This window comes from Labeo rohita, chromosome 17, assembly GCF_022985175.1.
Source record: "Labeo rohita strain BAU-BD-2019 chromosome 17, IGBB_LRoh.1.0, whole genome shotgun sequence".
Lineage (NCBI taxonomy): Eukaryota > Metazoa > Chordata > Actinopteri > Cypriniformes > Cyprinidae > Labeo > Labeo rohita.
Window position 1 is genome coordinate 1,177,694 of NC_066885.1, and position 14,011 is coordinate 1,191,704.

General features: G+C 32.8%; 1 protein-coding gene across 8 annotated transcripts in view; it reads left to right on the forward strand.

Moving 5' to 3' along the window:
- The first annotated feature begins 285 nt into the window (after positions 1-285).
- The window catches only part of LOC127179682 (adhesion G-protein coupled receptor G2-like), a 202,879-nt gene continuing 189,153 nt past the window's right edge, over positions 286-14,011 (forward strand). For 7 of the 8 annotated variants that reach the window (XM_051133360.1, XM_051133356.1, XM_051133357.1 and 4 more), the window contains exons 1-6: positions 286-354; positions 433-515; positions 605-676; positions 771-857; positions 1,959-2,102; positions 3,146-3,268. In XM_051133360.1, coding sequence (XP_050989317.1) covers positions 305-354; positions 433-515; positions 605-676; positions 771-857; positions 1,959-2,102; positions 3,146-3,268 — 559 coding nt within the window. In that variant the 5' untranslated portion in view covers positions 286-304. The remainder of the gene's footprint in view (positions 355-432; positions 516-604; positions 677-770; positions 858-1,958; positions 2,103-3,145; positions 3,269-14,011) is intronic. The other variant, XM_051133364.1, reaches the window with a different exon arrangement.

Here is a 14,011-nt window from a genome sequence, read left to right on the forward strand (position 1 = left end):
GCTGTTTATTTGTTTATTAACATTTTGACATTTTAAAATGAAATGCATATATACATTTAATACATTATAAGTTTCAGTGGCATCTTACAATGGTTGCAATTGTTAACTGATACAAAGGTTTATTTGCTGTACTCACAGTTCTCTGTGAACAAAGCTGACTTGATAAACAGGATCTGGATGTAACCACATACTAAAGTTCACTGTTAAACCCTAAAAAAACAGATTTGCATGTTTTCAAATGAACTGTATGTTACGGTCCTACAGCTGTAAACTGCAGCTCATAATCCAACGGCTTCATGTGTGGATGCATCAACGCTCACAACACTTGGACTGTGCATTTTTTATCTCAAGAATGTAATTTGAAATTGATTTAGGACTTAAGATTTATTTCCAATGCCTGTCGAAAACAAAACTAACTTGTGTCTCTAACAGGCCGCCTTCTCTAGGAATTATGTCTTGGCAAAAGCAGCATTTTCTGTGGCTGATGATCGTCTGTTGCGTTACGTGCCAGATAAGTATGTTTCAGTCAAAAAATGCATTTATCACACCAATGAGTGTGTCATTTGGTGCACGGAGCCTTGTAACGTTGTCTTTGCTTGTGCAGCCGCATATAAAATAATGATAATTGGTGAGACAGATACATGTTTCTGGAGCTACAATAGATCAATCTGTCCAGGTAGATGTGAAATGCACTAAAGTTTCTTTGAATATTCTGATAGTGCTCATGACGACTGATAACTTAATTGAGTTTGTTGGGGTTTTTTTTTCAGCTATAAATGTGACATATCCACCAGCATCTGAAATACTGATAGGAAATTTTTGCATAATGAACATCAAACAAAACACCTCTTCCCTAGGTAACAGTGTTATTTTTAGTATGATTATTATATGCAATAATATTTGAATTAGCTTTCATTTTTATATGTACAGTTTTCAGTTTAAATTTAGTTTAAATTTTAATAATAATAATTATTATTTTTTTATTTTTAGCTTTAATTTATTTTTATTTCAGTTTCAGTAATTTCAGTACTTCAACCTACACTACTACTGCTACTACCTTTTTTATTAGTTGCAAAGACAATTAAAAATGTTCAATAAAATAAAATAAAATAAAATAAAACAAAACAAAATTAAATTAAATTAAAGCAGTTTATATATATTTTAAATTTAGTTTAAGTTTTAGTAATTATTAATTTTTTATTTTTAGCTTTAATTCAATTTTATTTCAGTCTCAGTGATTTCTGTACTTCAACCTCTTCAACCAATGTTCTATTTCATTAAATGAAATTAAATGTAATTCAATTAAATTTAATTAAATTAGAGCTGTTTATATATCATTTAAATTTGTTTGAGTTTTAGTAATTGTTTATTTTTTTATTTTTATCTTTAATTTATTTTTATTTCAGTTTTACTAATTTCAGTACTTCAACCTATCTTCAACCAATGTTCTATTTCATTAAATTAAATTAAATTAAATTAAATTAAATTAAATTAAATTACATAACATCTGTTTATATATATATATATATATATATATATATATATATATATGTTAAATATATTTATATATAATATTACGTTCTTGGAAAAAAATATATATATATACACACACATGTAAATAGATGTAAATATTTTTCAATATATACTGTATGTCTGTGTTTTTATATATACATAATAAATATACACAGTACACATATATATAACTTTTATTTTGGATGCAATATAAATGCTGGGCAAAAGATTAATTGCAACTCATTGCATACAAAATAAAAGTTTTTGTTTACTAAATATATATAACTTATACAAGAATATTTAAGAGTTCTTTAAGAGTTCTTTCTGTTGATTAATCCTTTTTTTTTTTTTTTTTTTTTACAGTGCCTGCATTTGTTTTGATTCTTGAAAATTGATAAATACTTCCAACAAATGTGCAATGTTAAAAGATTCTCTCTTGTTTCCAGGAAATTGCAGCACATCAACCTTCAATATAGGTAATGATGGAGGGAAATATGAAGTAAGAATGAATAAGACGGATGGCAACATATCAATGTGGTTTTTCCCAAATGGATTTAAATGTCTTCCTTCAGACGTCCTGAATTCAACAGGTATGTGGTGTCCTTCGATAGACGCAGTGTAACACACACAAAACCACATAAGTACAGACACACTTTCCACACATTCGTGTTTGCATGCGTTATTTTTGCCGTCAGTGATGATGATGTCATCGCTGGTTAGATTTTGAATTCTAAACATTCCATCAATCAATGCAAAGCAAAATTAGAATGTAGGTAAGACTGAAAGAATATACAAATCAATCAATTTGAATGAAGTATGTGTTTGTTGTCCTGTAAGCTTCGTAACGAGTTCCTGAGAAAGAGCAGATCATGGTCCAAACGTACAGTGTTGGGGAAAGTTACTTTTAAAAGTAATGCATTACAATATTTAGTTACTCCCTAAAAAAGTAACTAATTACATTACTTCATTACTTTTTATGGAAAGTAATGCATTACTTTACTTTTTAAATCTAGGCGGGGCTTGCTTGCTTGTTTTTAGTATAAAAAGTTCTATTTTTGGCAAATGTAAAAGCCTTTTCGCACCAAAAAGCCTCAGGCTTTGAGAAAAGTTAATTTATGTCTGTACAGTAGACCGCAGAAGAAAAAAATGTCAACTCTTCAGCAATAAAAAAAAAAAAGGATATGTTAGATTATCCTGAGTAATTTTTGCTTATTAGTATGGTTGAATTGGATCATCGAAGGTCAGCAGTAAAGACATCAGTTAATAAAATGGGATTAAATGCATAAATGATTTTTGTATTATTTAACATATTTAATTATTGCAGGTTTGAGATGAATTAATGCATGTTCACATTTATTCTAGAACTAAAATCTTCCTCCTGATTTCTCTCAACATGGGGAAAGGAGAGCTTTTAATCAATAAATAGGGGGAAAGTAACTGGCGTTACTTATTTGAAAAAGTAATTCAGATATTTTCTTGTCAATTAAAAAGTAATGCGTTACTTTACCCTTTACTTGGAAAAAGTAACAATATTATGTAACTCGCGTTACTTGTAATGGGTTACCCCCAAAACTGCAATCGCAGATTTACATTTACTTTGTGCTGTACAAATTTCATCTCTTCTATTCAACAGGATGTACCACCGAATGTACTCCCACCACCACCACCACATCTTCCACAACCAGTCCTAAGAACCCTACCAACAGCTCTACCACATGCACCAACACCAGTGCCAGTTATCCATGTCTATTAACAGGTAAGATTTTAACTTCTTTTTAAATCTATTTGTTGTCATTGCAGCCAGATACACTGCATTATGATTCCCTATTGTAAATGTAGCTACAGAAGCACAGAAATAGCATAAAAATAAAAGTAGAAGCTACATTCATTCTAAAGTTTGGGCAGGGGCATCAGTTGGGTATTGCAGGGTGTGGTGTCGACGTACACTGCCTGGCTGTCTGGTCTGGTCAGTACAAAATAATAGAATTTCATTGCACGATTAACAGAGTATAATACTATATGTAACATATAATTTGCAAATGTTTAATAAAGGAGAAAAGCAAGTAAACCGAAGTAATCTGGTTGTTATTGTCATGTAAAGTCAGTGGCAAAGTGATTTTGCAGCTTAGATCATTGTAGCCAGTCACAGGCATTTCTTTTAATATTAATAACTGAGCCCAGTTGTGAGATATTGCTCATATATAGTATATACATTATACTATAGGGTACAACAGGGCTAAAGGCACCCCCTAAGAAAAAATGTGCTTTTCAGTGCATCCAAAAGTATATGATTGCAAAACAATACATATGTTTGTATCAAACATTTATGGAGCAAAAGATTTTGTGTGAAAATAAATCATACAAGTTGTTTATTTTGTTTAAAAATCTCATAAATGTATGAGGTGGCAAGGGGGGATTTTACCTCACACATGGGGTAAAAGGCTCACAGTATTGATACAAACACTTTAGCTTAAATACTGTTTTTTTCTTTAATAATGCTTAAGTTAATACTTGTTCAAAACAGTAATTGTACTATTTTCTGCTTATTTTGATAAATAAATATAATTTTTGCTCACTAAATATACTGTCATTAAAATACGGTAATATAAAACATATGTACAGAAACAAAATCATTTTAAAAGGTAAAGATTCTGAAAGCTAACTGAAGGGAGATCCAATAAAAATTTAATATAGATTTACAGTAGTAACAACAAATGATGTATTATCATATGATTTGATTAATAGCACGTTTTTAAATACAGTGTAAAAAAACAAAAAATCTGGTAGAAAACCGGCAGATGTGAGTATCAAAAGTATTGATACTCAAATAAAAAATATTGATACTAAGGTGTGTTTTATTTACCAGTGATTTTGTTTATTTAACAAAAAATAATGCGTACAATATGCACTGAATTAGACGTAAAACCTATGTTAGCGAATAACTGTGCAGGATAGGACTATTTTCCTGCTCATCTGAATGAATGCAAATATTGCAAGACATCAATCAATCGCAGAGAGCGTTCTCTCACTTTAGACAGTGCATCCAAACAGGCCTGCGTTTTCCAAAAGTATCATAAGAAAGCATTGATGCTTTTGGGAATGGCAGCCCAGAAAACTTGTCATCACTTGTGAAAACAATAAAACAAATTTCACAATAAACAAATTGTAACCTACATAATTTGTGCAATTGCATTTATGAAAAAAATAAATAAATAAAAAATTTATTAACCATGTTCTATTTTGCAGTAATGTTAATATAAATCATACGCTATCAGAATAAAAAGATTGCATTTTCACTGGCAGCTACTCAAGTATTTTCAACTATAGGTTTTGTAGTTACATACAACATAATTACAACATATTTATCCATGTGTAAAAAATAAATATACACACACACACACACACACACATATAATTTAAGTTGCAGTTAAGGCATATTAAATGTTAAAATGCATTTCAAATATAAAGTTAAGGGTGTATCATTATATAATTTACTCTTAGTAATTTAATAAATGCAATAATTAAAAAGTTAAGTTTAGAAGTATTGTATCAGTATCAGTATCGATGATACTGGCCATAAAAGTATCAGGATCATATAGAAAACAAAATAAGTGGTGTCACCCATCCCTAACCAGCAGCTGTGGTTGCCAGAATTTTACTGTAAAAAACATGGTAGCAATGTTTTTGGTTTTATGGTAATTTCATCAACTGATATAATGTTAATATACCAACCTACTGAAGTACTGAAATCTGTTTTGTACCTTTGTAATACCCTGATAATCAGCAAAAGCATGTGGTGATGTGAGTCACATGATGAACCAAAGCCCATCACAAACAGCTTTTAAATATTATAATATAAGGTGCACAGTGTCACACAAACACTAAACACCATCATGGTAACACACATGAAACTGAAATAATGCAATAAACATTCATTTAACAACATTAGATATAACATACAACCCTAATGTAGAAAACTGATAAGACATAACTAAGCAGAATTATAGTTATTTCAACAAACATCACATTTGAAATGTACCGCTGGGAATTCTGGGAATGTCAATTTACGGTTATTCAATGCAAATTATACGTTCTTTTTCCACTTCCAAAAACGGTGCAATGTCCAATACATTTTTTCACCATATACAGTAGGGGAACTTCCTGTTAACCATTTATCATTTTTTTTACTGTAGCATTTATGTTAAATTTACGGTAATTTCTTACAGTGTATGATGGTTTATTCTAAACATGGTGATTACCTCTAAGATGGACACCCAACATAATATTTGATATTCGCCATCTGAATCTAACAATGTCATGTCAACAAATGGAAATGTCAGCCTTTTATTAATTATCATGTTAATTATTGTGCCTTTTAGCCTCAACAGCAGTGGCTCTTTTTACCACAAATACCATACTTTTACATATTCTTTCTTTATTTAAAAACTGCTGTTTTAATTATCCTAAACAAAACTGAAACTCATTAAGAAGACCTTTGTCTTAAGACATATTGAATAATAGTGATTCTCATTTGCTACATAAATCTACAACATTTTTAAAAACATCAGGCATTAGATTAAATAAGCACAAATTCAACTTTGCACTGCTGCCCACGATCGTGTCAAGGATCAGCCAATTTTGCGCGTGTGTTGAAAAGCGGATGTTTTGGGAAAGTGCCTTTTACCCCAGGGCGCCCTTGTACCTTACTGTTATACTACATACGTCATATATAGTATATAGTGGTAATTTCAGGTCAAAACCGTTACTTTTCCTACATTGTGTAACATTAAAAAACTATTCAGAGTAGAGATGCACGATATTGGATTTTTGCCCATATCCAATATGCCGATATTTTTTCATCTCATTTTGGCCGATACCGATACCGATATATATCATTTTGCTTGGAAAGTTAGTTTTTAACAATAACTTATTTAGGATCAAATAAATTGTAATGAGTGGTTTACATTCAATCCCTTCTTTTTCATCAGTAGGCTAGCATTATTTATGATCTGAATTTTGTGAATTAAGTTCACTTTTGCTATGTTTTAAGCCGAACTCCAAAATGTGACAGTTTTGATCAGTCTAGAGCTCTGCAATACAAAGGCATTCAACATGGAAAGAAGGTAATAGAAATGTAGTCACTAAGTCATGTTTAATTATAATTTCTAATAATTTTATACCGTGCACTGAGCTTTGACAGGGCTGCGGGACATGAACAGGAAATAATTATTTCCTACAACTTGTTCATTTGTTCCTACGATTTATTAATTTGTAAAATAAGGGAACGAATTAAAAAGTAGTATTAACGAATTCTTAATTTATTGCCACGAAATCTTTTATTTCCCACCCGCAGTTTACCACCATAAAAGATACGACAACATGGATTAAAAGTAAATGACAAGAAAATAAACCTGCAAAATTAAAGGGTGAGACGGTGATGATTTGTGAAAAGAAACTATAAATATTATTAAGTTTGTGGCAATTCGTGACCAACCGGGAAAACAGGACACATAGCAGCTCATGGCTTTAAATGTATGGGCTTTAACGGCATGAATCCAAAAGCATGGTCCCTACTAACATTTGCCTGCTAACCAATTATTTAACTTGTGTCATAATATTCACGAAAAATGTTTCATATGAGCAACAGTGTGTTTTGCCGTTGCGCCGCCGGAGAAAGAGAATTCACTGACCGCGCGCAGTAATTACTTTTCATTTTAAATGCAGATCATGTCATGTGCAAACATAGCCATTGGGTTTCAAAATACAACAAAGAGCACCATAAAACCATTTAAATGTGCATTTAGCGATCTAGTGACTGGATATGAAACAGGCAACAGTAAATGATCCCAAATGGAACAACGGCGCGCTTGCTTCTATAGCCACTGTTGTCACTGCACGTGCTATTGCTATGCATCATTCTGTATGTGCATTCTCAGTTTAAATGCAGCGATCCAAAACAGTGAATCTACTCCTGATTCAGTCAAAACTTTGCTTCAAGAATGAGCCACACTGCTGACATGATCTAATCCCTATCGCATCTTTAGCACATGTGAGTTAACATATTCATCTTATCGGCAAGACATATCGGCATAATTTTTCATATCAGGCCGATATTTACATTTGAAGTCATTATCGGCCGATTCCGATATCAGTCCGATAATATCGTGCATCCCTAATTCAGAGCTTTTAAATGCTGAAAAATGTTGTGTGAAGTATAGTGAAAAATAATTGGAAAGTCCTTCAGTCTAATTTGCTGTGTCATTTTTGGACGCTCCACACACACACACACACACACACACACACACACGTCTGGTTTATTATCTTTGTGGGGACTCTCCATAGGCGCAATGGTTTGTATACTGTCCACACTGTATTTTCTATCCCCTTACCCCAACCCTACCCCTAAACCTAACCCTTACAGAAAACTTTCTGCATTTTTACTTTCTCAAAAAAACTCATTCTGTATGATTTAAAAACTTTTGTACCCATGGGGACCTCAAGCCAGTCCCCACAATGTCAAAAATTACAGGTTTTACTATCCTTGTGGGGACATTTGGTCCCCACAATGTAGCAAAAACAAGTACACACATACACACACACACACACACTTGTCGTCCAGTCAAACCAGTAAGATGATGGCATCAGAGATCGTCATACCTTGGCTTTTGGTGAATTGATGCCACTGTGTGCCTTCAAATGACGAAACACTGAGCGTCAGTACTGAGCTATAGGGCTGGTTGGACTGGTTTAAGTATTAATCAGGAAAGTCCAACAAAGACTGTATTATTACATAACCAACAAATCCCATTGTGCATTTTTCAGCTATATGAGACTATATACAGTATAGTAGAATATATTAGGATAAATATCAACATTTGAATAATATATAAACAAATTATGCTGCATGAAATGTGTTAAAAAGCTTATGTGAAAAAGTATCTATATACAATGTTTTAATGACTCATACAAAAACGCAAATATATGTAAAATAATACTAAATTATATAATAATAAAACAATAATAAGGTGTTTGAACAAATAGTCAAGTCAAGTCACCTTTTTTTATATAGCGCTTTTAACAATACAGATTGTGTCAAAGCAGCTTTACAGTATTAAATAGGAAAATAGTGTGTGATGCAAAAATAATGCAAAATGACAACAGTAAACACACAATTTTCAGTTAAAGGCAGTCAATCCTTAAAGGAGAAGTCCACTTCCACAACAACAATTTACAGATAATGTACTCACCCCCTTGTCATCCAAGATGTTCATGTCTTTATTCAGTTGTAAAGAAGTTATGTTTTTAAAGGAAAATATTTCAGGATTTTTCTCCATGACTGATATGGTGCCCCGATTTTGAACTTCCAAAATGACGTTTAAATGCAGCTTCAAACGATCCCAAATGTGATTGTAAACAATCCCAGCCGAGAAATAGGGGTCTTATGTAATGAAACGGTTGGTTATTTTCATTAATAATACAAAAAATACAATTTATATACTTTTTAATGTCAAATGCTCATCTTGTCTTGCTCTGCCTGGACTGTTTATGTTCCGGTTCATGTCAGTTAGTGTATGTTGAAAAACTCCCATCTCATGTTCTCCCTCAACTTCAAAATCATCCTATATCACTGTTTTACCTTTTCGTTAGGGTTGTTTGATCTTCTTTGCATGTTCACTTTGCAAAGACTGTGTCTGTACTTCTGCAGCGATGTAGGATGATTTTAAAATTATTTTTGAAGTTGAGGGAGAAAATACGATGGGAGTTTTTCGACATACACACACTGTCTTGAACCAGAATACACAGATTTCAGGCAGAGCAGGACAAGATGAGCTTTGGAGATTAAAAAGTATTTAAATTAAATTTAAAAAAAAAAAGAAAATAACCGATTGGTTCGCTAGATAAGACCCTTCTTCCTTGGCTGGGATCGTTTACAACCCCATTTGGGATCATTTGAAGCCGCATTTAAACTGCATTTTTGAAGTTCAAAACCATATCAGTCCATTATAGGGAGAAAAATGCTGAAATGTTTTCCTCAAAAAATATAATTTCTTTACGATTGAAGAAAGAATGACATGAACATCTTGGATGACAAGGGGATGACTACATTATCTGTCAATTATTGCTCTGGAAGTGGACTTCTCCTTTAAGTTAAGTAATGTCATCATCCAGCTCAGTTTTTTTTTTATTTTTTATTTTTTTTATTTTGCACAAAAAAGAAATACAACACCAAGGACATACTGATACATATTCAGTGCCGGAGAAGGCAAAAAGCCAGTATGGCTTATCTAAAGCCTCCACCAAGGAAAGATAAAACATAGCCAAAAAATGCAAAACACAATATAATACAACTCATACAACAAACAAAAAATATGTCACGACAATACTAGTGATAAAACAACAAGCATTTCACAGTAAAATGAAAATACACTGAAAAATATAGAATCAGCTAATTGCACAAGCTAGTTCATCAGCAAACCTCTTGCTCTCTATTGAGGTGCATTGTCTCGCCACATGAGAAAATCTATTCCATATCTGTGTACCTTTAAATCTTATTGAAAATTGGCCTCTACATGTGGTGAAGTTTGGAGGATGGAGATCCATTACCTGCCTAGTATTATGGGCATGGACAGCTGAGTTAGCTTTAAAGTATAACGTAAACTGGCCAGGAATCTTTCCTTCCGATGAAAATAATTTGTACATAAAAACACATATTTGGAAGATATTAATATCAAAAATTGATAAAATCTGCAATTTCTTAAATAGCAAAGCTGAAGATGTGTGTGAACCTGAACGAGCCACTATCCTGACAAACCGTTTCTGGAGAATTAGAATTCTATGTAGCTTTGTTGTAAATGTGCTCCCCCACACCATGTTAGAATATGACAAATACGGATAAATTAAGCTATAATATAGGGTACGGAGACATTTTGTAGTAACAAGATGGCTAATCCTCCTTATTATACCAATTGACTTATTAATTTTGCCACAAACATAGTCTATGTGTCCTCTCCAACTCAAATCTTCATCAATAATAACTCCTAAAAATGTTGTTGTTGTTAACTGAAGCATCTCAGTAGGCCCAATTTTAATTCGCGCTAGTTCTTTGTTGTAAGTTTTTTTGCCACTGAAAATAACAAAATTACATTTCTTAATATTTAAAGATAATTTATTTAACGTAAACCAAGCAGTGTAGGCAACTACTTACTACTTACTACGTACTAAAATGTGAATGTGAAAGAACAAGGGCTGTATCATCCGCAAACATGATGGGGGAAAGCACATCCGAAACACTAAACATATCATTTATATAAATGAGGAACAACAGTGGTCCAAGGATAGATCCCTGTGGGACCCCGCATTGTAGTTTAGCTTTATTGGAAAAATAACCCTTAAAAGAAACAAACTGTGATCTATTTGAAATATAACTTGATAACCATTTATAAGTGATATCTTGGAAACCATATTTGTATAATTTAGCAAGGAGGATATTGTGATTTATTGTATCAAATGCTTTTGAAAAATCCAAAAAAATACTGCAGGTGAACTCATTATTTTCAAGTGCAGAAATAACCTTATCAATAAGATGAAGTAGAGCCATATAAGTTGAATGATTTTTTCGAAAGCCATACTGGTGGTTATAAAGAATCATGTTAGAATCTAGATGAGAAATTATCCTTTTATGTATGATTTTTTCTAATATTTTAGAGAAACATGGCAAAATAGAAATGGGTCTATAATTAGTAAAACAACAAGGATCATCAGCTTTAAACAAGGGAATGACTTTAGCAACTCTGAAATCATCTGGCACAACTCCTGTTTCCAGAGACAAAGACATAATATGAGAAAGTGGTTGCAGAATGGATTGCTTCACCTGTTTGACAAGGTATGCTGAAATATTGTCATGGCCCGCTGCGGTAGGTTTTAACTGATCAATGATGTCACTTACTTCATGGCCATCAATAGGTTTAAATGAAGACATAACAGGAAATGACCGATGGATAAAATCCAAAGGATTTCCATCACTATCTGGAATTAAATTGGCTAATTTCGGACCAATACTGACAAAAAAATTATTAAAATGTTCAGCTATTTCCTTTGGATTACTTAAATAGTCGTCACCATTCTGAAAAACAGAGGGTAAATCATTGGTAGCCTTTTCTTTTTGAAGCAATTGATTCACTACTTTCCATGTGGATTTAACATTATTTGAACACTTAAGAAATACATTACTGAAATACTTTTTTTTTCGCAAACCTAATTGAGCTTGTATATTTATTTCTTGCTGATTTATAAACAGCATAAGTAAGTGGAGTACGATTTGAAACATACTTTTTGTACAATTTATTCTTTTTCTTTAACAGTTTCCTTAGTTCAACTGTAAACCAAGGTCTATTTAAGGCTGTGTTCTGTTTTTTAGACAATTTACCCATAGGGAAACATTCATTGAAATTAATAGAAATAATACTCATAAACTTTTGATATGCTAAATTTGCGTTTCTCTCCTCATATAAATCACCCCAAGAAGTATTGTCAAGCCTATCCTTAAACTTACAAATATTTACATCGCTCATATTTCTTATAAACAATACTTGGTTTGTATTCTTGTATCCATTTGCTTTAGTCACAGATAACTGAAATATAGGGAGATGGTCAGACAAATCAGAATACAGAATACCAGATTTCATTTCTTTACCTAGAGAATTACATAAAATGTTATCTATCAAAGTTGTAGATTTTTCTTTGACTCGAGTAGCTTTATGGATGAGTGGAAAAAAATAACTAGAATAAAGAACATTTAGAAAGTCCCCAGTGAGAGTATCTGTATCATAGTCAAGAAGATTCAAATTAAAATCCCCCAGTATGTAACAAGGCTTTTTCTCATTATTAACACGTTCAAGTGAATAAAGCAAGCTTTCATTGAAAACTTTGATAATAGAATGAGGTGGCCGATAGACAACCCCAACAATTATATTCTTTCCATGAAAAGCACTAATAAGCTCCAAAAAAAGCGACTCTACATCATCCTGATCCGTTTTTAGAGTGAGGTCTTCCCTAATTTTAAAATCATAATTTTCCTCAAAAAACAAAGATACCCCTCCCCCAGATCTATTTACTCTAACACGATGAACTGATTTATACTTTGGTATTCTAAACATTTCTTTAGTGTCCTCCGTGAGCCATGTTTCAGATAAGGCTATAACAGAAAAATTATGCCCAAGTGAAGATAAATAATGGATGAAATTATCATAATTACTCGGAAGACTTCTAATATTCAAATGAAACGTAGAAAAAATATCACCAGATATAGAAGCACATAAATCATTAAACTGGGTTTCATTATAACGAAGACAGAGGCTGGAAACATCAAATGAAGAAAAGAAATTCTGATCAGGATCAATATCACCATTGTAAGGGTCAAAAACAGAGGAATCAAAGGGCTTAAAGATCTGGCTGTCCAAATTAGAACTATCAACTGGACCAGAGTTTAAACATTGTACACCAGAGCAATAGACCAAAGTTTCAGGAGTTTGACCTGGACGTATGACTGATTAATGGAAAAAATTAACAAACATTCCAAAATGAAAGAAATAGTACAAATAAGATCATTAACAGCCTGTTGTTAGCACATTTCCACTCCTGGTTTTGATAATGAGTTTGTCATACCTTAAACTGGCTATTTCTCCCCTGCTACGTGCAGCCTTCAGCTCGGGGAGGAGTTCTCTCCGCTTTATCTGTACAGCTTCTGAAAAGTCTTCATTTATGAAGATGTTGGTGCCTTTTAATTTCCTTGCACATGAAAGAATGGTCTGTTTGTCTTTAAAGCGCAGAAGTTTAACAATTACCTGTCTAGGCCTACCTCCTTCTTGATAGTGGCCAATTCTATGGGCACGCTCAAATTCAATGTTCTTGGCATCTAGACCCATGTTAGTTTCCATGATGGTTCTAACTTTTCTTTCAGATTCAATCCAATTTTCTCCCTTTTCATCTGGAATCCCATCCACTAAGATGTTATTTCTTCTGTGCTGGTTATCAATGTAATCCAGTTTCTCCATATAATCCACTGTTGGCATTTTGTTTAATTCCTCCTTTGATTTTCTAAGTTCATTTTCAAGTCCTTTTATCTGTATTTCCACAGTCTTATGCTCCTTGTTCATTACATCCACATTTGCTTGAGTGAATTCCAGACTTGTTTTTACCCCCTGGAGATCCCGGATAACATCATCCAGTCGCTTGTTTGTACTTTCAATTATCATTTGGACAAAACATTTAAAGTTTTCTTGTTGCTGTTGTAACATTTCTTTGTAAAACTCCTTCTGCTGCTCGAGTAGCTGGGAGAGCAAAGACATTGTTACAGGTTCATCATCTGAGGGGGATAGCTTAGAATGTTTGGGAGGCATTTTCTTACCACGATGTACCAGATGCAGCAAGCTTTAATATACCAAGATATACCCACAATGTGGCAAGAGTGCACAGCTGACGGTGCCTCGTTTGAGGCCTT